The sequence below is a fragment of the Limanda limanda genome, chromosome 15 (assembly GCF_963576545.1).
Source record: "Limanda limanda chromosome 15, fLimLim1.1, whole genome shotgun sequence".
In the NCBI taxonomy this organism is placed as follows: Eukaryota; Metazoa; Chordata; class Actinopteri; order Pleuronectiformes; family Pleuronectidae; genus Limanda; species Limanda limanda.
The window spans coordinates 22909525-22932121 of NC_083650.1; the positions used below are offsets into that span (position 1 = coordinate 22909525).

The 22597-nt window shown below is 43.5% G+C and overlaps 2 protein-coding genes across 2 annotated transcripts in view; one reads left to right on the forward strand and one right to left on the reverse strand.

The window, feature by feature from the left end:
* Window positions 1–14: 14 nt before the first annotated feature.
* On the reverse strand, window positions 15–4797 carry LOC133020469 (malate dehydrogenase, cytoplasmic-like). Its single transcript, XM_061087038.1, has 9 exons — window positions 4758–4797; window positions 4179–4277; window positions 3610–3706; window positions 2368–2543; window positions 2136–2258; window positions 1877–2053; window positions 1619–1732; window positions 1191–1280; window positions 15–798 (listed from the first exon to the last, which is right to left on the reverse strand). The coding sequence occupies exons 1-9, from the start codon at window positions 4758–4760 to the stop codon at window positions 676–678; spliced, it is 1002 nt and encodes a 333-aa protein (XP_060943021.1). The 5' UTR covers window positions 4761–4797; the 3' UTR covers window positions 15–675.
* A 515-nt stretch (window positions 4798–5312) lies between these two features.
* Window positions 5313–22597, forward strand: part of wdpcp (WD repeat containing planar cell polarity effector) — an 80336-nt gene continuing 63051 nt past the window's right edge. The window contains exons 1-2 of the mRNA XM_061087567.1: window positions 5313–5578; window positions 20766–20809. The gene's annotated coding sequence lies outside the window, so the exon portion shown is untranslated. The remainder of the gene's footprint in view (window positions 5579–20765; window positions 20810–22597) is intronic.

Consider the following 22597-nt stretch of genomic DNA (forward strand, 5'->3'; position numbering starts at 1 on the left):
AAAAGGAACACAACTTCATTGTTGAATCTTTTTTTATTGTTCAACTGTTAACGTTTTCCATTCCAGTGTTTGAGGACTTAGTGCATCACTGACTTTATGTAACAAGAATCCATTCACTCCCAGAGAAAATATATTGGAAACAAGCTGGTAACAGATGGTGGACTTTAGTTGTAGTGGAGATACTTGTGTGTCACGATGAAACAAAAGGATTTTCTAGTGTTGACTGAATATGAGACCAATGCAATAATCCATAACCAAATTAAAACTGGGTGCATTCTTTTTTCCCGCTAAACAACAGACAGAGTCATTCAGAATGAGTACGTTTCTGGTGGAAATGGCTTTGCTACCTGACAGGATGAGTCTGGTAATCCTGAAAAAGACATTGATTACTGTTGTCTTCACTGTTCACACCTTAACATCTCCAACAGTATTAAAGACCTGTGAGAACAAACACCAGCAACTAAAGCCAAATAACCAATAACCGTCTCCACCTGGTTTCTTCATAACTGCTGATTCCCAACACAAAAGTGTAAATCCCAACTTCACACTCATAAACACAGACACACTCATACAGACACACACTACTGCAGGGGTTGGTGGAGTGCTTCGTCACAGGCGTGCGTCTGGAGTTTTGCGGCCTTCTAAGTGCTGGTCAGGTGGCCCTGCAGGGTCTAGTCATACCCCCAGGAAAGACACCGCCATGTCTCTCTCCTCGATCAGCTCGGCTGCTGTGGCGTCCATCTTCGACCGGGAAAAATCATTGATGGCCAAGCCGTCCACAATCTTCCAGTTCTTGTCCTAAAGCAAATACAAAGTGTTACTGACAAACAATCCTCTACACTCTACATAAACAAACCTTTTTATTAATTTACTGCCTCCCCCTTTGGAAAATCTTGTTTTTGCCGACCTCTAGTGGTTTAACTGCTCATCATGTTGCTGTGTGCAGGTGAACTCACGCACCTCGTGACATCACTGTTACACGTGGCTACAGGTGCATTTTTGACCACACCCTCAAACTCAACTAATTTAGTCTAATTAAGTTGTTCATTGTTGCACATATAGAGAAGAACATAATGGATGTGAGTTACCATAAACTGATGACAAACATGTCCAGAAACAACTTATTGATTCCCTGCTGTGGCTACAAATCAACTAGCTGTAATCAAACCACAAGTTTAGACCAGTCTCACCTTGATCTGGATCGGGAATGAATAGATGAGGTCTGCTGGGACTCCATATGTGTTTCCAGAAGAGTACACGCCCATAGAGGTGAACTCGTCCTGAAATACAGAGGTAGATTTACTGGTTAAACCGGAAGAGTTTACGTCAAATGTTATCTGTCAGAAAAGAAGACTTGATCAACATGAGAAGTATAAACATCATCCAAAAAACAAACAGCAGATTCACCTGTAACACAAGATCTAACTGCCTGTGGTGCTCACAAAGAAACTTATAACCATGCTGAGGTTATACTTTGACAATTAAATTGGTAGGTAATGAAGGGTACAGTACAGTCTATCAATATTTGACATTGCCATAGCCATGTTTAGCCTGATTACAGCAACAGGCAAACATTCCAATGTTGGAACAACAGTATATATATGAACATAGCGTTTACCTGGGGGGTGCCTGACCAGATGTCTCTCATGTGGTCACAGATGGCCTTGGCGGCAGACATGGCACTGGACAGCTTCCTGGCCTTGATGACTGCAGCGCCTCTCTGCTGCACTGTCTGCAACACAGTAATTAGCAAATGGGTTAGCTTGAGTTTTGCAGCTAGTTTCCATGTTAATTCAAAGCATCAGGAGTTTTAAAACTGACTGGAACCACTGAACAGAAACACATCAGTGAAAAGTAATAGTGATATTCAGCTCACAGCTATGAAATCTCCTTTGAGCCAGGCATCGTCCTTGACGGCATCGAAGCAGGCGAGCTCACTGCCGGACATGTTGACCAAGCAGTGGTGCACATCTGGGTACTGGGTGGACGAGTGGTTGCCCCAGATAATCATGTTCTTGACGTTGGTAGCAGGAACGCCACAGCGAATCGCCACCTAGAGGACGGAGCGGATATTCAGAAATGGAGGTAAAAACCCTAAGGCTGACAGAGTGGAACGCTGGGACACTGAAACGCACCTGGGAGCGAGCCCTGTTGTGGTCCAGACGGGTGAGACAGGAGAAGTTCTCTTTGGGGATGGAGGGAGCAGACTTGGCTGCAATCAGACAGTTGGTGTTGGCTGGGTTTCCTACAACCAGCACCTGAAAATAAACAAGCCAAAAAAAGCAAGTTTACACTTAATTATGCAGCAGTTAGAAAGTAAACATACTCTTGTATGTGTCCTTTGCCAATATTAGCCTGTGTTATTACCTTCACAGTCTTCTTGGCATACTTCTCCAGGGCGGCTCCCTGGCTCTTGAAGATGGCCACGTTGGCTTTGAGTAAGTCTTTCCTCTCCATGCCCTCCCTCCTGGGCATTGAGCCGACCAAGATGGCAGCGTCCAGGTCCTTGAAGGCCACTTCCTCCTTGTCAGTGGGAATAATCTCTTCAGAAGGAGAATTTGAATGAAATTACTGGCGTGTTTACATACAAGCATTTCAATCCTCAACATTTTCCACCTAAAAATTAGGCTTTAATATACGTCATCGGTCTGAGGTTCAGATTCAGTTATTTTCATTCGTGTGCTCTTCAACTTTTGAGAATATTGAAGTTTCAGACAAAAGTTAAGTGAATAAACGTGTTCATACACTTTATAAATCAACCACACTGAAGTGTTTTTTGTCAAGGCCGAATATTTGAAATGTATCTGATCTGAAATTGTTTGAAAATGATTTTAAATCCATTCTGACTCATGCATGCATAAGATCCCATGTGCGACCAGTGTTTCCCTGTGTGGCTGGGCCCATCTCAGTGGATGAGGCGTTGTCTTTTCTGCACAGTTGGTTAATACAGGGGCCTCTCACAGCCCCCGTCCAAACAAAGCAAAGGACGGCACCATTCCATAGGAAAAATACCAGGTCACAATGGAGATGACGCAAAATGGCGCCTCACGACTGATGTCATGACAGCAGTTACAGAGCTGGGTCCATGTTCACTGAGCTTTCCAGGGAGGGAAGTCAGTCCTATGTCCTAGATATGCAAAGATGCTCTGCCAGCCCTGGTTATTTAAACTTATTGTAGTTGCAAACATTTTGTTATCCATTTAAAAGACACAAGGGGAGACTGTGTTTGCTGTGTAGCATCCAGCAATCATTCATTTTACCCTGTGGGTATAAATGCATTCATATATGTGAAGCACTTTTTTGTACTTCTGTGCTTCTGCTGCTTCTTTTAACGACCTTATTCTTTTCAGGCAGCTGAAAGGTTTGAGGAAGTTGTTATTCTACACAACACTGCCAACAGGACGGAGGGCAGAGAAGTGTGTATCATGGAACGGCGATAGAAACCTCAATCTTTAGATTAAGAGCTTCAAAAATAAGCAAACTGTGACGTAAAAACCACAGTTTACATTTTTAAAGGACACATTTAATGCCAGTACATCAATAAGAATAGGACAATACGTCATGTTATCCCCTTATGTCAATTATCTGTTGCACCCTTAAAATAGTTACCTCTCAGTAGCGGCAGGGCACAGTCCTGCAGCTCCATGACAACGCCATCCAGGACTGGTAACATTGGTGTTATGTCCAAAAGGAGCAAGGTGATTGGCTGGGAGAGGGAGAGAAGGAAGCAGGCAGTGGGAAGAATGATAAGAGATGAATGAAACATGTGGAACCAAATAAAAAATCTTGTAGTGACTTGTCAGTGGAGGACTCAGTTGTCTCTGGAACAGAGTGTGAAGGCCAAGGCCATGTGGCTCACTGACTAAAGCACGTGCCAGAGGGATCAAGTGGCTTTAAAGTTGGCCTAAGACTCTGGGCATGAGATCCATTTCATGAACTTCAAGGACGAGTCTGACTCGTCGCAGGACGTAGAGGACGAGCCTGAGCAATGTGAACACTTCCTACGACATCTGTTCAGTGTCACCAGACCCAGATGTGACCTAGAAAACCTGTGACACACACACAGCCGTTCACTGGGGGGGGGGGGGGTGTCGGTATCCTACACGTACCTTGTGACACGACCTAATGGGATGAGGACGTCGAGTGTGTTACATGAGCAAGAGAAAGCTGTTTCTCACCTGATCTTTGCCAAAGACATCTCCCTTGGCAATGCTGAACAACAGGGAATAGGCAATCTGCCCAGCAGCGCCGGTCACCAGGACTCTAATGGAATCAGACTGAAAGACACAAGGAGAGAGAACAAGGCTGTTATTATGCTGTTATTATGCATTGTGGTTCAGGGGCAGGACAGGTATGAATGTGGCAGTTTGATCGTTCAACACAAAAGGCCTGGGCGTCTATTCGTGTCCACGGGATTTAGTAGAGCAAGTTCAAAAATAGATCGCCTGCTCTCCCATTCAGAACTATTACATAACTATTACATAACAGAAACAAGCATGACCTATATAAACTATAACCACCACCAACTTTAACACGTCACCCACCAGCTCTCTCCCAACAGCTCAAAGGCAAGTTAAGAATAACTTTGAATGAAAACGTCATAAAAACATATAGGAGTCAAACTAGTTGGTTACGTCATGCAGAGACCCACGCCCACTATCCAGCGAACTCTGTAAAACTTTGTAAAACTTAGTAAAGTATTGTATCGTTGTAATAAACAGCAGTTTGTACAGATTAAACTCGTCAGCTCGACTCACCATGTTCACACGACGACCTGCTCAGCTCCTCTGTCTGCACCCTGCTGTCACCGCCTCTTCTTCTGCTGCTTTACGGCAGCCTGCAGCCATCGCGCTGAACAACCGCCCCCTGCAGGCCGCTTTCAACCTCCTTCGTAATCTCGGTTTTATTTAAATCTGCGTGTCCACTTCACTCAAGGTGATTCTATATAATATATATAATATGTTTATATCCATCTCCTCCATTGTGCACTATCTCCACACACTCTGAACACTCTCCGTCCGGGTGCCCTTGGTTGTGCCCTCTCGTATTTGCGACACTTTTGACCGTGACACGGCAGACCCAGGGAGTTGTAGTTTCTTTTGACACTTTCCGTAGTTCTTCACGGAAAATAACAAACTAGTCGGAACACGTCACTCGGTTTGTCGTTGAAAGACACGTTGGTATTACTGAAGCTTTTCAACGTGATGTAACTGGACTAGGGAGGGGGGGGCGGGGGGGGGCGGAAGTACGGGGTCGCCGAGGAGCTAGCATGCTAGTTAGCATCGCCTTCAGACCAGCGTATAGTTGCCTAGCGACCAGCGTCCAGGCGCTGCAGAGAGCGAGCTAGCATCGAGAGCTGGAGTTAGCTTAGCTGCTCGTTTGGAAGGAATAACGTGTGATACTACACGGAGCTGACAGAGACTAGTGGAGGTAACACACCGTGTCCTGGTGGAGTGTGTGTCCGAGTGATGGGACGTGTAGACACAACAAAGACACACTTGTGTAGTTCACAATCTGTGTGTGAGGTGAGAAGCAGTTAGCTGGAAAACACTGAAGAAGAGCAGCTTCCACTGTGGAGGTGAGTGGGTGGACCTGTTGCTTCTCCTCCTTCTGCTCCTTCTCCTCCTGCTCCTCCTTCTCCTCCTTCTCCTCCTCCTCCTCCTCCTGGAAGTTCAGCAAACTTACTTCACAGATGTCTGCCTTGAATTCAGTGATATGTTTCTCTCTCTTTAAAAAGTTCAACAAATTTAAACTACTTTCCCAAATCCCTGCACCTTCCTGTTATCTATCTATCTATCTATCTATCTATCTATCTATCTATCTATCTATCTATCTATCTATCTATCTATCTATCTATCTATCTATCTATCTATCTATCTATCTATCTATCTATCTATCTATCTATCTATCTATCTATCCAACCATCTATCTATCCATCTATCTATCTATCTATCTATCTATCTATCTATCTATCTATCTATCTATCTATCTATCCATCTATCCATCTATCCATCTATCCATCTATCTATCTATCTATCTATCTATCTATCTATCCATTCATTTATCCATCTATCTATCTATCTATCTATCTATCTATCTATCTATCTATCTATCTATCTATCTATCTATCTATCTATCTATCTATCTATCTATCTATCTATCTATCTATCCATTTATCCATCTATCTATCTATCTATCTATCTATCTATCTATCTATCTATCTATCTATCTATCTATCTATCTATCTATCTATCTATCCATCTATCCATCTATCCATCTATCTATCTATCAAACTAATGAACTAGAAGTTTAGAGAATGTCTCTTCATTGTTCTTATATAATGTAAATTGAATGTTCTGGTTTGTAATGACATTGAATGACAATGATATTTTGTAGGGCTGGATGAAATGGCCAGATATATACTAACATCAAAAAGTTAAAAAATGTCACATTATTATTTATTTTAAGGTTTTTAAACACTGATTTTTACTACTGAGTGAAGGTTGTGATTTTAAACCCAAAGCTGGCTAAATGTTTTACAAATCCGAGGTAGATCTTTATACCTCATAAGCAATGTGTCGATTTATATTGAACCTTTGTTATATGACAATAACATTGGGATGATATATTTGTTATTGTCCAGCCTTTATCAATATGTTCTCTCTCCCAGCATACAAGCCAGCAGCCTGTCAGATTTACCTTTATCCTCTGTGTACCCTCAAGTTCAGCCTGTGTCGTCGATCACAAATCCAAAGCACTTGACGATGCTGAGGTGCACATCTGGTCTTACATCCCTTAAACATCTGCTGGTGGCTGCTAACACGTGCTAACATCTACTGGTAGTTGATCACTTCATTTAAGATTAAGATACGATTAAGATCAATTTATTTGTCCCAAACACATGCACAGACATGCACAGGCACACTCATGAAAGGAGGGAAATGTAACCTCTGCTTTTAACCCATCTGGTGCAGGACACACAGAGCAGTGAGCAGCCATGTACGGCGCCCGGGGAGCAGATGTTGGGGGAGTTAGGTGCCTTGCTCAGGGGCACTAGACAGGGTAGGGAGAATCCTCTTGGATTTTTTGGACAGATCAATCCAGGTTCGTCTTTTTGTTGTTTCTCCGTGGAGTCGAACCAGAGACGAACCAGAGACCTTTTCTTTCCATAGTCCAAGTTTCTGCCACTAGTCCAAAAGATATCTAAAAGGGATATTCACCATCTTGTTTAATAAGTTGAATCTGGACATGTAAATAATCCACTACATGCATCACTAAAGCTGTTTGAACATCAGGGTTTAGAGATTTGTATCTGCTCTGTGTCATCTTTGTTTTAGTTGAGAGGGACAGTGTAGAGGCCCTGAGTCCGGTGAGCGTGGTCATCAATATTTCATGGCCTTGTTACAAGACTTGAACAATAACCTGAGGAGCTGGTGTTACACCTGGCTGGGATCAGACTGTGGGCTCACCACGCTCTAAACTGGCTGGCAGGGTTTGTTCAGGGGACTAATATTCATGGGTGTGTGAAACTTGGTGAAGATCCAACTAAAAATCTGGATCTAGTGAATTTAAAATGTTGTTTAGTCTAGTTTAAAACAACAATTTCTTCTCTCAGTCTCCATGTGAAAGGTGATATTTTATCATAACAAAATTGTCGTATTTGTCAAGCATCCTGTTGTTCTATCTTTTAATCTAACAGTAAAAAAAACGCATCTGAGCCTCTGGTTCTTCATCAAAAAGCCCAGAACTGGCTTTTCCTCCTGGGCCTGCGTCTGCCAGTGACTCAGACTCTTCCATTCTCAAAAGGCCGAGCGTGTGATGGCTGGATTCAGAGCTGTTTGAAGCAGCTGCCACAGCCTGGCGCTGTTCTCCTCTCAGCTCCGGTGACACGTTTACCCTTCTGTGTGGCACGCGCTTGTGACTGTCATGGGTGTCGGTGCGGGACAGACAGGTGCTCACAGCTGCCTGGGGGCTGGCACGGTGCTGTAGGTGGGTTTCCCGGCTCATGGAAACCAGCTGATATGAACCTTTCACATACATGTCTGATCATAGACTCGTGCAGTGTCTGTCCTAAACGTGTCTGTTTGGAATGAACTGTCTTTCTGTGACCCGCAGATATTGAGCCATGACACCTTAACACCTGCTGCTGGACTCTGTCCGCTTAACCCTGAAGCCACCGCTGCTGTACAAAGACATTTTAAGCTCATATTCAAGATATTAAAGAAAAGTTTGAGATCCAAGTCCTGGAATTAAGTTGCAGATAAAATGTGGGGATTCCTTCATGAAAGGTCGATCGAGTAGTAGAGGTTTTCAGTCACAGAACGTAGAAATGGTGCGTCCTGTTAGAGAAGAGTGAAAAGATCTGAATGTGCGGAGAGATTAAAAGAACAGAAGCCTCGAGGCTAATGTTTTTAATGCCATGTGATTAGATATGAGTCTGTCTCACTTCATTCTGATGCACAGGACCAGTGAGCTGGCCCCAAGGTTCCTTATTACTCTGGAACAGTTGAGGTGAAAGTTTAACTGCTACTCACAGTTTTCTTTTGCAGATTTTCCAGTTTTCTTTTGGCGTGCGTGACACTGGTGTCAGTTATGATTTTGCATTCGCACACGTTTTGAATGAGTCTGTTGTTGCTGTAACTGTATTTGACAAGTTGGACTCCAGTGTTTATTTTCTTGTGTGGCGGTCGTCATGGTGAGGTTGACATGAGGGGATTAGACGTACTTTGTCTTTGCTAAAAGGAAATCAGAATGAAACCAAAAACATCAGCGGCACACACGATAATATCTGGTGCCAGTTTGCCACGCCGGCCTGATCCTCTCTGTGTGTGTGTGTGTGTGTGTGTGTGTCTGCTATGAAAACAAATGGCATTGTGGGTGTTTTGTCCCACACACAGGCAAGGATAGTGGTAGAGTTCACACATGCACAAATCCCCAACCTACACAAACACTCACACACACTCCATGCATTCATGTGCATGGAGTGTGAACATTCTCGTATTCTACACCATATTCACTGTCACAGCCCCAGTGAGTTTGATTTTGATTTGTTTTTTGAGGCGGTGAAACATCATGATCGACAGCTGAGACTCATGGATTAGGATGGTGGTCAGTGGGATCTGGATACCACGATACTACGATACTCGTATTTGGGATATTTTGGCTTATTTTTTGTAAAATGGGAGTAAATCGTTTATGTTTTACACATACACATAGTGTTCATGTGCACACATACAGTTTACACTGGTAAGTGCATGACAGCATGAACTGTATCTCTGTCTCCTCTGCTGATCCTTCTCTCCGTCTTTTGTCCACTCCAGCTCCTTCTCCTCTTTGTTCCCTGGTCTTCTCGCCTCCCTCACCTCCTCTCTCTCTGTCCTCTCGCTGCTCCTCCACTTGTCCTCGCACCTGAGTGACCCTGTCACGTTGGCAGCTGGGAGGCAGATAGCCCATCACACACACACACACACACACACACACACAGACACACAGACACACAGACACACACGTTGCCCTCAGTGTCGCCCTCTTATCTCCCCAGTTAGACCAAATAACCCTCACACTGTACGGGCAGTCACTGAGATTGCAGGTGGCCTCCACACGAGACCAAACACAAAGCACTAACAAACACAGCTTATAATTACAACAGCGTCACAACAACCTCTCGCCACGTTCAACATCTTTCTCCCTGTGCCATCGCCATGCTTCGATCTGCGTCTGAGCTGTGACATGTTCCCGCCTTAGATTAGCTGATGAAGCTTTAGATCAGATGGAGCAGATGATCTTTTTTAATCTACACTGTAATTCATACAGTAGCAGTGTTGTTTAAAATGATCCAACCAGGCCCATCCTGTCTGTTCTCACCTGCAATAACAGAAGTAGTACACTAGGTGTCAGTGTATGCCTTTGGTGATTCTTGGATGTTTCTCTAAATGGCACTTAGAAAGTTGTGTTGATGGATTTGTGGTGAAGACTCTTCTAAAACACTTGTTGCTGCAGTGACAGTCTCGCCCTCAGGAAATGGCTGATCACAGGAAAGTTATGAGCTCAGATTGTCTCTCTGAAATCTGCTTACTAGGCGCTAAGAGATTTCTTTGATAGTTGCACAATACAAACAGTACTTGACTCTGCTCAGAAGTGTTCTCTGCAAAGCTGAACTCATTAAATTCTGAAGCAAATTCCTCAGATTGGGAGATCTTTGTCAGATCTAATCTCCGTAGTAATTGTTCATGTCCCAAAGATATTTGTAGAGATCATATAAGCATCAAATGAACCTATATGTGGTGTTAACTACATATAAACTACATTTTAAAATGAATTAAACATGTAACAATGCAGTGGTTTTGTGCTTTTTGAAAATAATAGGAGAATAAATCATATAGGAAAATATTCTTTGTTCCTTTCAAAGGGATTTCTGTGTTTCTTTGATTATTATAAAGGAAAACCAACCAGAAGAATGGTTACTTCAAAATGTTGAGGTCATCTATCTTTAAGATCTTTGTAATTTTATTAATGCATTTTATGTTGCTCAAGTTCTATGGAAATTTCAGTTGCCTAGAAAGGAGACGTGAACCTAATTTTTACCCGGATAGTTACATTATTTGGTTTATTGTGGTGAAGACTCTTCTAAAACACTTGTTGCTGCACTGACAGTCTCGCCCTCAGGAAATGGCTGATCACAGGAAAGTTATGAGCTCAGATTGTCTCACTGAAATCTGCTTACTAGGCGCTAAGAGATTTCTTTGATAGTTGCACAATACAAACAGTACTTGACTCTGCTCAGAAGTGTTCTCTGCAAAGCTGAACTCATTAAATTCTGAAGCAAATTCCGTCAGATCTAATCTCCGTAGTAATTGTTCATGTCCCAAAGATATTTGTAGAGATCATATAAGCATCAAATTAACCTATATGTGGTGTTAACTACATATAAACTACATTTTAAAATGAATTAAACATGTAACAATGCAGTGGTTTTGTGCTTTTTGAAAATAATAGGAGAATAAATCATATAGGAAAATATTCTTTGTTCCTTTCAAAGGGATTTCTGTGTTTCTTTGATTATTATAAAGGAAAACCAACCAGAAGAATGGTTACTTCAAAATGTTGAGGTCATCTATCTTTAAGCTCTTTGTAATTTTATAAATGCATTTTATGTTGCTCAAGTTCTATGGAAATTTCGGTTGCCTAGAAAGGAGACGTGAACCTAATTTTTACCCGGATAGTTACATTATTTGGTTTATTGTGGTGAAGACTCTTCTAAAACACTTGTTGCTGCACTGACAGTCTCGCCCTCAGGAAATGGCTGATCACAGGAAAGTTATGAGCTCAGATTGTCTCACTGAAATCTGCTTACTAGGCGCCAAGAGATTTCTTTGATAGTTGCACAATACAAACCGTACTTGACGCTGCTCAGAAGTGTTCTCTGCAAAGCTGAACTCATTAAATTCTGAAGCAAATTCCTCAGATTGGGAGATCTTTGTCAGATCTAATCTCCGTAGTAATTGTTCATGCCCCAAAGATATTTGTAGAGATCATATAAGCATCAAATGAACCTATATGTGGTGTTAACTACATATAAACTACATTTTAAAATGAATTAAACATGTAACAATGCAGCGGGTTTTGTTCTTTTTGAAAATAATAGGAGAATAAATCATATAGTAAAATATTCTTTGTTCCTTTCAAAGGGATTTCTGTGTTTCTTTGATTATTATAAAGGAAAACCAACCAGAAGAATGGTTACTTCAAAATGTTGTGGTCATCTATCTTTAAGCTCTTTGTAATTTTATAAATGCATTTTATGTTGCTCAAGTTCTATGGAAATTTCAGTTGCCTAGAAAGGAGAAGTGAACCTAATTTTTACCCGGATAGTTACATTATTTGGTTTAATGCTTTATCCATTACATTTAAATTCCTGTACAGCCAAGGTTCCATTAAATCACTCAGCATGACACACGCTTCCAACTCACCCCTCCTGAGCTGAGATATCATGAATTGGTTCCTTTCAGAAATAGCCTAAAGGTCCATTTGAGGCCATTGTGTGGTTCTGGCACTTTTTCCCGACGAGGCCTGGAGGCGTGTGGATGTTTCCAAACCGCCTGGATGTACCTATGACCACTCTGAGTTCCTTTCCCACTGATTGAAATCTGAGCAGGACTTTGTTTCTGGCCAAGTGTCGGCTTGCTCTGAGTGGGGGAAATACAAAGACGACGACCGAGCCCTCAATCAGAAAGAACACAGACCCCCCTACAAATAGACCGAGTAACTTCTTGGCACCGATGCAGAACTATTCAATTAAATCTCATAATGTACACACAGCAAGTCACACTCTGAGGTGTTTCTCTCTCTCTGCCTCAGCCACTCTCCCGCTCGCACTAGCTTTCTCCCTGAGGTGTTTGCATAGGGAAATGGTCCATGAAATGGGTTTGATGGAATCAAACTCCATATTAAGAAGAACACATATTTCCCGGCAGCTGACGGACTGATTGATCGGCCTGCGTCTTTACTCTGTGCGTCACTGCCTGGGAAGATCTCAATCACAAGCCGTCACATGAGGGATCGTGGCTCGGCTTGTTTCAGAGAGCAGAGTTGTTCTTCACCTGTCGTGTGATGACTCTGAATCTTTCCTGGTTTGGATATCTGTGTGTTTCAGCCTCCACATTACCTGTGGCCACGAGGGGGCACCAAACCGCCACATGTTAGCCTTCTGCCTCAATGCTAAGGGAAAGCTCCCTCTCCCCTCCTCTCTGCTGCTGACAGCAACCAACACAGTTTTTTAAAAGCTCACTGAAGGAGAACCAAAAAATGTGGCAGCAACAGTTAAATGGATCCACAGCCAGCTGATGTGGCAGCAAACTCTCAGGAGGATGGAAGGTGGATTTTTGTTGTTTTTGTCCTAATTTTTTTAAATGAATGCAACTGTTGTTTTAGCAGCAAAACTCTGGCTGACACAAACTCCCCCTGACACGACGCACCTAGTCCACTCGCACCACCTTTCATTAACCTCAAAACCCAAATCCATCCAACTGGACCGGTGACGGCCACTCGCAGCCGAAGCTGGCGGTCACACCCCTCTGCACGGCCATAATGGGGCCGTGGCACAATTGGGGGCCAAGTAACCAACAACATTCCCGGTCCTTCCAAGAGGCCGGTCGCCTGCAGGTTACCAGCGACGCCGCTCGTCCCTGTTTGTCTGCACTCACTAAAAAAAGGAAAGAATGTTTTCCCCCCCACAACATGGCTGTGTGGGGATTAAGGCCCATTCTGAGTGGCCCCGGGTCGTGCAGCAGATGTTAGCTAGGATAGTGCTCGTTGCCGTGCCGACAATGAGCCGGCGGGATCGGCCCGCCCAGACGACGTTAAGCCTATGTGCATGTATGGGAGCGGCGGGTTGGGGGGGGGGGGGGTTTCTGGTTGAAGGGCCTGTCACACATTAAAGAGAACAGTGGTGGGAAATTTGTCACAGTGGTCCCGCACTAATTCATCTGCACTGTCTGTGATCGTCATCACACACACAGGAAGCTGAAGAGTTTCACGTGGTCAGAATCGTGATGGTTTGGGTTTGAGTGGGTCAAAGGTCAAATTGAGACTGTGACATCAGAGCAGGACGTCCAGACGCCTCAAGATCGAGTATTTCCAGAATATAATTTATTTTACCCCCTTGTTGATTAACTGGTTCAGACATGTTAACTACATCTGTGCTCTGTAAACTCCCTGTGTCTGCACCACCTTCACCTCCTGTTAGAGGTTCACAGCAGCGACACATGGAAAGCTCTTAAACCATCAGTTGCACATCATCTGTCAAAATCACTTCCCCTGTGTGAGCGTTGGCTTTTAAACTCCACGATGATATTTTAATGGGATGTGTTGTTTTAGCTGCAAAGCTCTCGAGTACTTGTCACACGGAGTCGCTAATGAAGACGACTGTACCAAGAGAGGCACAGATCCACTATTGACAGTTCTGATACATCAATAAAGAGCTTTATATATTATATTATTATTGTAGAATCACCGTTATCATTGTTTTTCTGAAGGAGGAGAACTGCCTTAAATGGCTTTATAAGAGAAGTGCGTAAATGAACAGGTGTCACTACGAGTGAAAGACAAATCATGGGATATTGTCAATATGTCAAAAAGTCTAGTGAGATAGTCGTGTATTGATTTAACTTTAATGTCCATGTGGAAAACGTTGCTATGCAGAGTGATTTTGGCAGTTTCACGAAAAACAATTGTTAGAAATTTGAGCTGGACGGTTGATGAAACTAAATAGTCCTTCAAGCCTTGGTACGATTGGTATTTGATTGACATTTTGTTAATGGGAACAACAATGAGTGAGGAAGTCCAAATACAGGAAAAAGGCCTCAGATAAAATCTTGAAAAAGGTCAATACTCGGTTGTGATTTCTGGCCGCTGCTTTTCATTTTCCCCTCATCTCCTACTGTAAACTGTAACCGTTTCCAACTCTCTGTTTGAATTGGAGAGGCTCGTTTGATGTGAAAGACGAGCCGGCTGTCTTTACGTCAGACTCATACAACCGCAGGGTGAATGTGTTTAACATGGGGCCCGGTTCAGGCACCTGTGGCACTCGTAAGCTTCGGCGCTCAATGGAAAGAGGATACAGGGTCTGACAAGACATGACTTGACCCAGCGGGACAGGCAGAGCCCCCCCCGCTATTGTTCGGTATAAACAGTAGAAATCAGCATTGTAGAATTTCCCCTTTATGTGTGTTTGTGTGAAAGAGAGAGAGAGAGAGGGAGGGAGAAAGAAACAGGAAGTTTTATGTATTTCTTTACAATGAAGGGAACAAGGAACTTGTTGTGGACAAACGGAGTAGAGCACTGACATGAATGTTGTGTGTGTGTGTGTGTTTGTGTGTGTGTGTGTTTGTGTGTGTGTTTGTGTGTGTGTGTGTGTGTGTCATGGGGCACAGGCCTTGCCATTCGGTTCCACATTGACTGTGCTCTCCAAGGATGAGTGTTGGGCAGGACGGGGCAGGTGTCACGCACGGCTGGATGTTTGGGCTGCCTGACAGATGGAGAACAGCCATGCGTGTGCACGTGTACTGCACGTGCACACGATTGTCTTATTTCATGCTTCCATTCTGCTGATTTCAAACCTCAGCGGCAGCTTAGCTTGACCCCTTTACTGCCAACGACAAATTGCTAGACTCCACGCTGACAGGAAGAACTTTTCCCAAATGCTCAAAATGTGTCAGGAAACTGTAGATGCACTAACAAAGGTCAAACTTTATCTTAATATGCCAACTTGCTTTGTACCAGGTTTCTATTTTAAAGATAACTGTTTGGTTCAGCAGGTGATGGTGGATGCAGGAACAAAGGGGAATGAAACCAAAGGTCTGCAGTTTAGTCCTTAAAACAGCCAATGTGTTCACGGGAATCTGGCATTTATTGTTGCTGTATGTGGAAATCTAACAAATCTACTACATTAAATATACGTCGGCAAATAAAATGTCATCGGTGGAGCTAACAGTGTTGAAAAACTACACAAAATCTATTTAACCCAACATGGTTTTTCCCTTTTCACTGGAACTATAGAAATAGTCTCTACGAAAGCAGTTGACAGTTAAAGGGACTCTCACCTTTGTTGCATTTGAGAATTACAGCACATTCAAATCATCCCGCCTTCCTCCAATGCCCCACCCCCTCGTTCCCATCCGCGGTGTTTTTTTGAAGAAACTTTATTTACAAGCAGACTAACAACCTACTGCCTCCGCGCACGCACGTGAGTTTTTGTTTACCAAAGCAATGGATTCGGATTCAGAAGCACCGGTAAGTTATATACATTTACATTCACATATATATAGATATATATATATAAGGACGCGCCTTGATGACGCGGGCCCGAATGCGCCACAAGAAGCAGACGGAAAACCTGCATGTCCATGCAGCAAACAGACAGGTCTGTCGGCCAATAAGGTCCTTCGGTCCGAAGAATTTTATTGGTTGAAGTTTTCACTAAATATTATGAGAGTGAAATAATTGTTTGTTTTAATTCCTGGTGGGTCTGTCTTGCATTTTAGAGTGTCATTACCTTATTAATACCAATTTAACCTTATCCAAAAAAAGTGTAAAAATGCAACAAAGGTAAGAGTCCCTTTAAATAACCAGTTTGCCATTGAAATCCATTATTTACAACTTTCAGAAAGGAGTTTATTTCAACTTCTGGACTGCGGTGTGTGTGGGGGGGGAAGGGTGACATGACACTGGCATCTATCTCTGAGGTCACAGCACCGAGAACAAACCTCTGGTCCGAGTGCCATCGACGTCCGAGCACTCTGTGCCACGTCAACCTGTCAGAGAGAGAGAGAGGGAGAGAGAGAGAAAGAGAGAGAGGGAGGCACTGCCCGTCGAGAGGTGTCCAAAGTGTCATGGCCTCGTCTGGGAGGTGACGGACAGCGTGTGTGTGAGTGTGTGACGGGGGAATAAGACCACTGAGAAGTCCAGGGGACATCATCCTGACCTTCCGTTTTGCCAGGGTCAATCTCGCTCTGTGGCTCTGAGAACAACTTTAAAGGACCTCATCCTCCTGAGCCCTTGACAGGTGTGTGTGTGTGTGTGTGTGTGTGGTTGTGTACACCAGTTGTGGAAACTGAGCTTTGTGTGTCCAGGTGCTTTTGTACTCAGTCACAAATGCAGCTACAGGATCCGGTTGTGTTACTCGCTATCCAACAAAAGTCTGCATAAAATCTGCAAGTTGTGACGCCGCTGATTGCTGCCCTTGTTCTAAATAATTGATTTTGACCACTTATGATATATAAAATTCTCCGTTTGTCATATTTGGCATCCAAAATTAACTTGTGTAATTCTACTTACAAAGTTTTCGGTCCTGTCGTAGGTAAGAAACTCAACTTTTCATTCCAGTCTGTCTAAATGGACATATTTCACCACCGGTGTTTGTGTGGGTCCATCGCTGTGTGTTTATGTGTGTTTGTGGTCACGAGGTGAGGGACAAACAACAGGGAACTAAACAGCTTTAAAAAGAAGAAAATCCAACAACACAAACAAACCCCGGTCAGAGTGACACGTGTCAACCTTCGCTGCGACAGGGGACGGACACCGGAGACTCGCCGGGTCCTGAGCAGCTCTTTGAAGTCGGCCCGAGGTTGTGCTGCTGGTGTGGAGGTATTGCCTTTCCTACCCTTGGGCGTTGCCTCGGGGCAGATGCACGAGCCTTTCAGTGAAACACTTGCCAGGATTAGACCTATTAGCTGAATGGGAGGGAAACACAACCACTGCTGGTCCAGGGGAATCCTGGCTGAATCACTCAGTCGAGCCGGATTGTTCTGACGTCTTTCACGGGGACGAGTCTCCTGCTCTATTGCAATTTGTCGTCTTTTCAACAAATCTCCTGCCGAGTCGAGACCTGGTTCTCCAGCAAACGTCTCTCTCCCTGCCCGTCTTTCTCAGTCATTACTGCTGCTGTGTTTGTGTTTCTGCTCCAGGCGTTGGGTAAATACCTCTGCTGGAGAAGGGTTTTCCCCCCTCTCCCCTCCATTACCTCCGCTAATGACGTTTACACATCTGCTTAGAAAAGCCCCTACTCATCTCTCTGTCTCCCTGTGTCCGTCTTTCTCTCCTTCCCTCTGTTACACACACACACACACACACACACACACACACACACACACACACACACACACACAGCCTACTGAATTAACAAATTAATATCTTAATTTCAGAAAAATGTGTTCAATTAATGATGCATACGATCCCTTTGTAGACCAACATACACACTTTATTCACAATAAAGAAAGAAATTGTCAAGCTGAAATGATTAGTTGATGATTTTATTAGAGAATTGACAAGAAATCTGCTTAAAAATAAGTAAATTGATTGAGGAATTATCAATTATTATTGTCTATTTCAAAAACTCTAATGTGAAAACTGGATGCCTTTTTTTGTCATAAATGATGGGAGCTGAATATCTTTGTGTTTTGTTCTGCGGGTTGGATGAAGAGGACGGAAGTTAAAGCAAAACAATCAATGATTACATTTATTTTATACAAAGTTGCAGCCCTGTATCATTGTCTGTCTTGGTTATGTTTTCCATACAAGGTATTGTTGGAATAAATACTTCAGTGTTTCCTCCTCACTCGTGTGTTTGGGTTTCAATTTTTTGGCCAAAAAACGTATTTTTTTCCTCTGGACGACTGAACTTTTCAACCACCTCACCTCTACACGACCTTTACACATGAACTGGTACTTCAAGTGCACAGACACACACACACACACACACACTTAGCACACACACACACTTGTATCATTCGACAATGAGACTTCCCCAGCGGTCATGTCACTGCAGCTTCATTTTCCTGCTGATTGACATGTCCTGTAAAACACACACCCACACAAGCACACACACACGCACACACACACACACACACACATATATGCATGCTCATGCAAATTGACTGTACCTGTCACCTCTCTTGAATAGTATTACCTTTACCTCATTTTGTTCTGCCTGTCCATCACCTTTATTCTTCCTCTACTGACAGCTGAATGGGCTCCCATGGGACTCTGTTAAGTGTGTGTGGGTGTGTGGGTCTGTGTGTGTGAGTGTGTGTGTGTGTGCGTGTGTGTGTGTGTGTGAGAGAGAGGGGTTTTCGGCCTGCTGCCTGGCGCCACTTTGCCCACCCTCCATTCTACTCCTTCAAACCTTCTGTCTTATAATGGGACAGATGAGAAGATACACTGTACTTATGTGTCTGCGGGAGTGTGTGGGAGTATGTGTGTGGGAGTGTGTGTGTGTGTGTGTGTGTGTGTGTGTGAACTCCGCTGCCAGACGTCACAACACAATCTGAACATTGACATTGACAAATCAGGCATTCCTCTGGTTATGATTTAGTTGAGTTGCTAATTGAACATTCCCATCATATTCCAATTATTTACATTTCGCAGATTATCGTCTGATTATGACTCAGGTCAACATTACATCCGCTATTTCCTAAAATGTTAAAATGTGGGTTCTGTGGTTATCTAACAATTCACCATCATTTATAAGAAGGACAAAGTACGATAGTGGACGTGACCAAATCCTTAATGTGTTGAAGTATGTTTACATTTTTAAATGATTGTTAAACTGGCCAACATGTAGATGTGACAGGATCTTTTCCTGAGAGTTTGTTCAGGTCTCGTCTCCACCACACACACACACACACAGACACACACACACACACACACACACACACACACACTTCTTATCGGTTCCCTCAGTGTTCACCGGCCTCCCACGCTGCTTGTCCTCCGTTACATTAGACGCTTTTCAGAGCTTTGATTCTTTTGTTTTATCCAGTTTTTCTCCTCATTATCTTCCCCCCCGTTCGTCAGAGACATATCTTGTGTTTTCAGAATTTGTCCACCTTTCTTTGCTGTGATATGACACTAGAAGCTAGAGGACTTCTCCCTCAAGGATATTCTGAAGATAAGGGCCCGTGTGAGTCTGGCTGCGTGGTTTCATATGTATGTAAATGTGTGCGCGTGTATATTTCCTCAGGTATCACAAGGTTAGAAGATAGGAGAGTATGCATCGGACTCCATATGCCTTCCTATGCATACGTATGTGCTAGTGGTGCCGTTTGAGTTCACCTACCAGACATGGGAGAGATAGGAGTGTATGTGGCACAGGACTGACTCGAATGCCTGAGTGTGTTTACTGGATACACGAGTGTTCATGTAGTCTGAGACTGAGCTTCGAAGCGCCTCAGATTGGAAAATGTGCGCTCGAACCCTCACAATTATATACTGTTACCTTACCTATCTCTCTCAGGGGATGTACTTTCCACTCGCCCTTTGTATGTTCTTCATGTTTGCCAAGTTTCTCTCCGAGAGCCAAAACAAGACCAGGCGGTGGCTGAGAGAGCGTCTGCGGGAGATAAACGGTGCGAGGGGGAAAAAAGTCAGAAAATGTGAAACGCTCTCGTCCTAGAGAGATGAGACAATAAAGAGAGAGGAGTAAAAAAAAGTGCAGGAGAGAAAGAGGGGAGAATCAGACGCACCGCAATGCTGTCCTTTGAGAGAGACGAGACAAAGAGAGGAGGAAGAAATTGGCAGACAGGGTCAGAAAGCTTAATGCATTTCTAATAGCAGGTAGCTTAGAAAAAACACAGGAGACAAGAACGAGGAGAAAGGGAAAGTTTAAAAGGAACAGGAGAAGTCGGGCAGAGGGATGATAAGTGAAGGTACGAGGGGCAAGAAAAGGTAAAGGGAAGGAAAAACTCATGCAGAGCCGTGTGTGTGTGTGTGTCAGTGTGTGTGTGTGTGTGTGTGTGTGTGTGTGTGTGTGTGTGTGTGTGTGTGTGTGTGTGTGTGTGTGTGTGTGTGTGTGTGTCGGTGCTGTGATGGCCTGGTGTCAGTCACCCTATGGCAGCTCTTTAACCCTGTAATTTACCACATCACTCTTCTCACAGTGATGGGACCACTGCATCATCTGACAACACTGCCTCTGGCATGTGTGTGTGTGTGTGTGTGTGTGTGTGTGTGTGTGTGAGAAAGAGAGATGGGAAGATGGGAAGAGAGAGAGAGTGTGTGTGCATACCTGTGAAAAAGGATTCTTGAAATGTCAAACAAAATGTCTCTAAGCCTGCCTCCATTTCAGACATGTCTCTCTCTCTCTCTCTCTCTCTCTCTCTCTCTCTCTCTCTCTCTCTCTCTCTCTCTCTCTCTCTCTCTCTCTCTCTCTCTCTCTCTCTCTCTAACCATGACCCTCATCGACCTCGGGGACGATCACTGAAATCTGACCACAGTTGTTTTTGAACTTACATCGGTTGAAGCAGTAAACAACACACCTGTAAGTATAAATCAGTTCAAATGAAATGTTATCAAGATTTCAAGATTTGTAGTCACATGCCACAACTTTGAATTTAAAGATATAAAGAGAGTATGTATTTATAGGATGCATATATGTTGGATGCTGCTCTGCATTGTTCATCCACCTCTTTCAGAAATCAAATCATAAGCTTGTCTCTGCATTGTGAGAGGGACGCCGTCTGTCCCTCCAGCCACACCGTACGTTTTCCTCTCACCTTGGCCAAGGAGAGTTTTCAGTGGGCAAAATCAATGAGAGATTTCAGATGTCTTAAATCCACCAACTCTATTTCTATTTCTCTTCACCCCCCCCCCCCCCCCCCCCCCCACCCCTCATATCTCCCACAATAACCTGTGCAACGATCCTCATGGTGCAACAAAATGAACTCAGTTTGAGAGGTCACGATATTGCTCTGTTTTTAAAAATGCTTTCCTGTAAATATTTACGTTCAATACATCAGCGTGTAACTACATCAATGAACGGTAGGTTTAATGATTCAGTGAATTAATCAATTATGATTCAAATTAAATTGTTTTGATATAGATTTTTCAGAGTATTTATTTCTGTTGGTTTTAGGAGGTAAACGTGTTTTTTGTTGCACATCTAGATCTCACAGACTTAGATTTTAAAATACTGCTCTTACTTTAATTTTGACAATTTCTTTTCAACATTATGAAGATTTAAAATAACAAATATGTTCAAAGCTTCATTCTCGGTGTGGGGCTGTTAATTTACCTTAAGATTTTATTGTAGAAAGGTCAGGATATGTCATTCCTCCATCAGGGACAGGATATAGAGGCAACAGTTATTTCAACTTTGTGCTGTATACTCACCTGTATACCCAGCGTAGTCGTCTCAATGTATACACATGGAATCTATAGAACAAAAGCTCAATGTTAGATTCTGTGAGCTTCTATACGTGTCTTCATGTTTGACTTCTGTAGAGAGCAAGAAAGAGTGAGAGAGGTCTCAGAGAGGCGTCGGTTGAGAACCAGTAAATATTTACTCTGAGTTCTATCACCAACGTTCTGTCGAGCACACACAGGACACCTATCCAACCACACTCGTACAGAGGCACTTTGTGTTGCTCTTGTTCCTCCTTTCACACACACGCGCTCACACACACACACACACACACACACACACACACACACACACACACACACACACACTCTCTCACTGTAGCCACCCAGAGGGGACAGTGAAAGAGGAGCAGAGGAAGAGGGACCAGACAAGGTCGTAGTTCCTGTGGACTGTCTTTGAAAGAGGAGTCGAATGTTTCCCCCCCCACCTCTTTTGATGTTAAAGCAGCTACTTTACTTGTGTAAAGACGACAATAACCTAGACCACCACTGCCCCCCCCCCCCAACCCCTGGCCCTCTGTACACTCTGTCTGCACCCCCCCCCCCACAAAGCTCTGCAGGGGGACAGGTAACCCACAGCAACCAGCAAATCAGAATGAGTGTGGCAGCTGTCCAGGACCTGTACAGCATGCTGTGTGTGTGTGTGTGTGTGTGTGTGTGTGTGTGTGTGTGTGTGTGTGTGTGGTGTGTGGTGTGTGGTGTGTGTGTGTGTGTGTGAGTGTGAATGTTTTTTACAATTAACAATTACAATTTACAATAATTAGGGACGGGGGAAAAATGGATTCAGTCACGAATCGCGATTCTTGTGACTGACGATTTTAAATCTAAACATACCCAAGCACTAGCTTTGCATCGCTTACATGCAAACAACAATGAAGCATAGCCTGCTTGTTGTTTATGTCAAAGT

Excerpts from the sequence above, each read along its gene's own strand:
- LOC133020469 (XM_061087038.1), bottom strand. Across the intron at positions 1,281-1,618 it reads TCTGGTCAGGCACCCCCCAG|GACGAGTTCACCTCTATGGG; the intron begins GTAAACGCTATG and ends TCTGTATTTCAG. Across the intron at positions 799-1,190 it reads CATTCCCGATCCAGATCAAG|GACAAGAACTGGAAGATTGT; the intron begins GTGAGACTGGTC and ends TATTTGCTTTAG.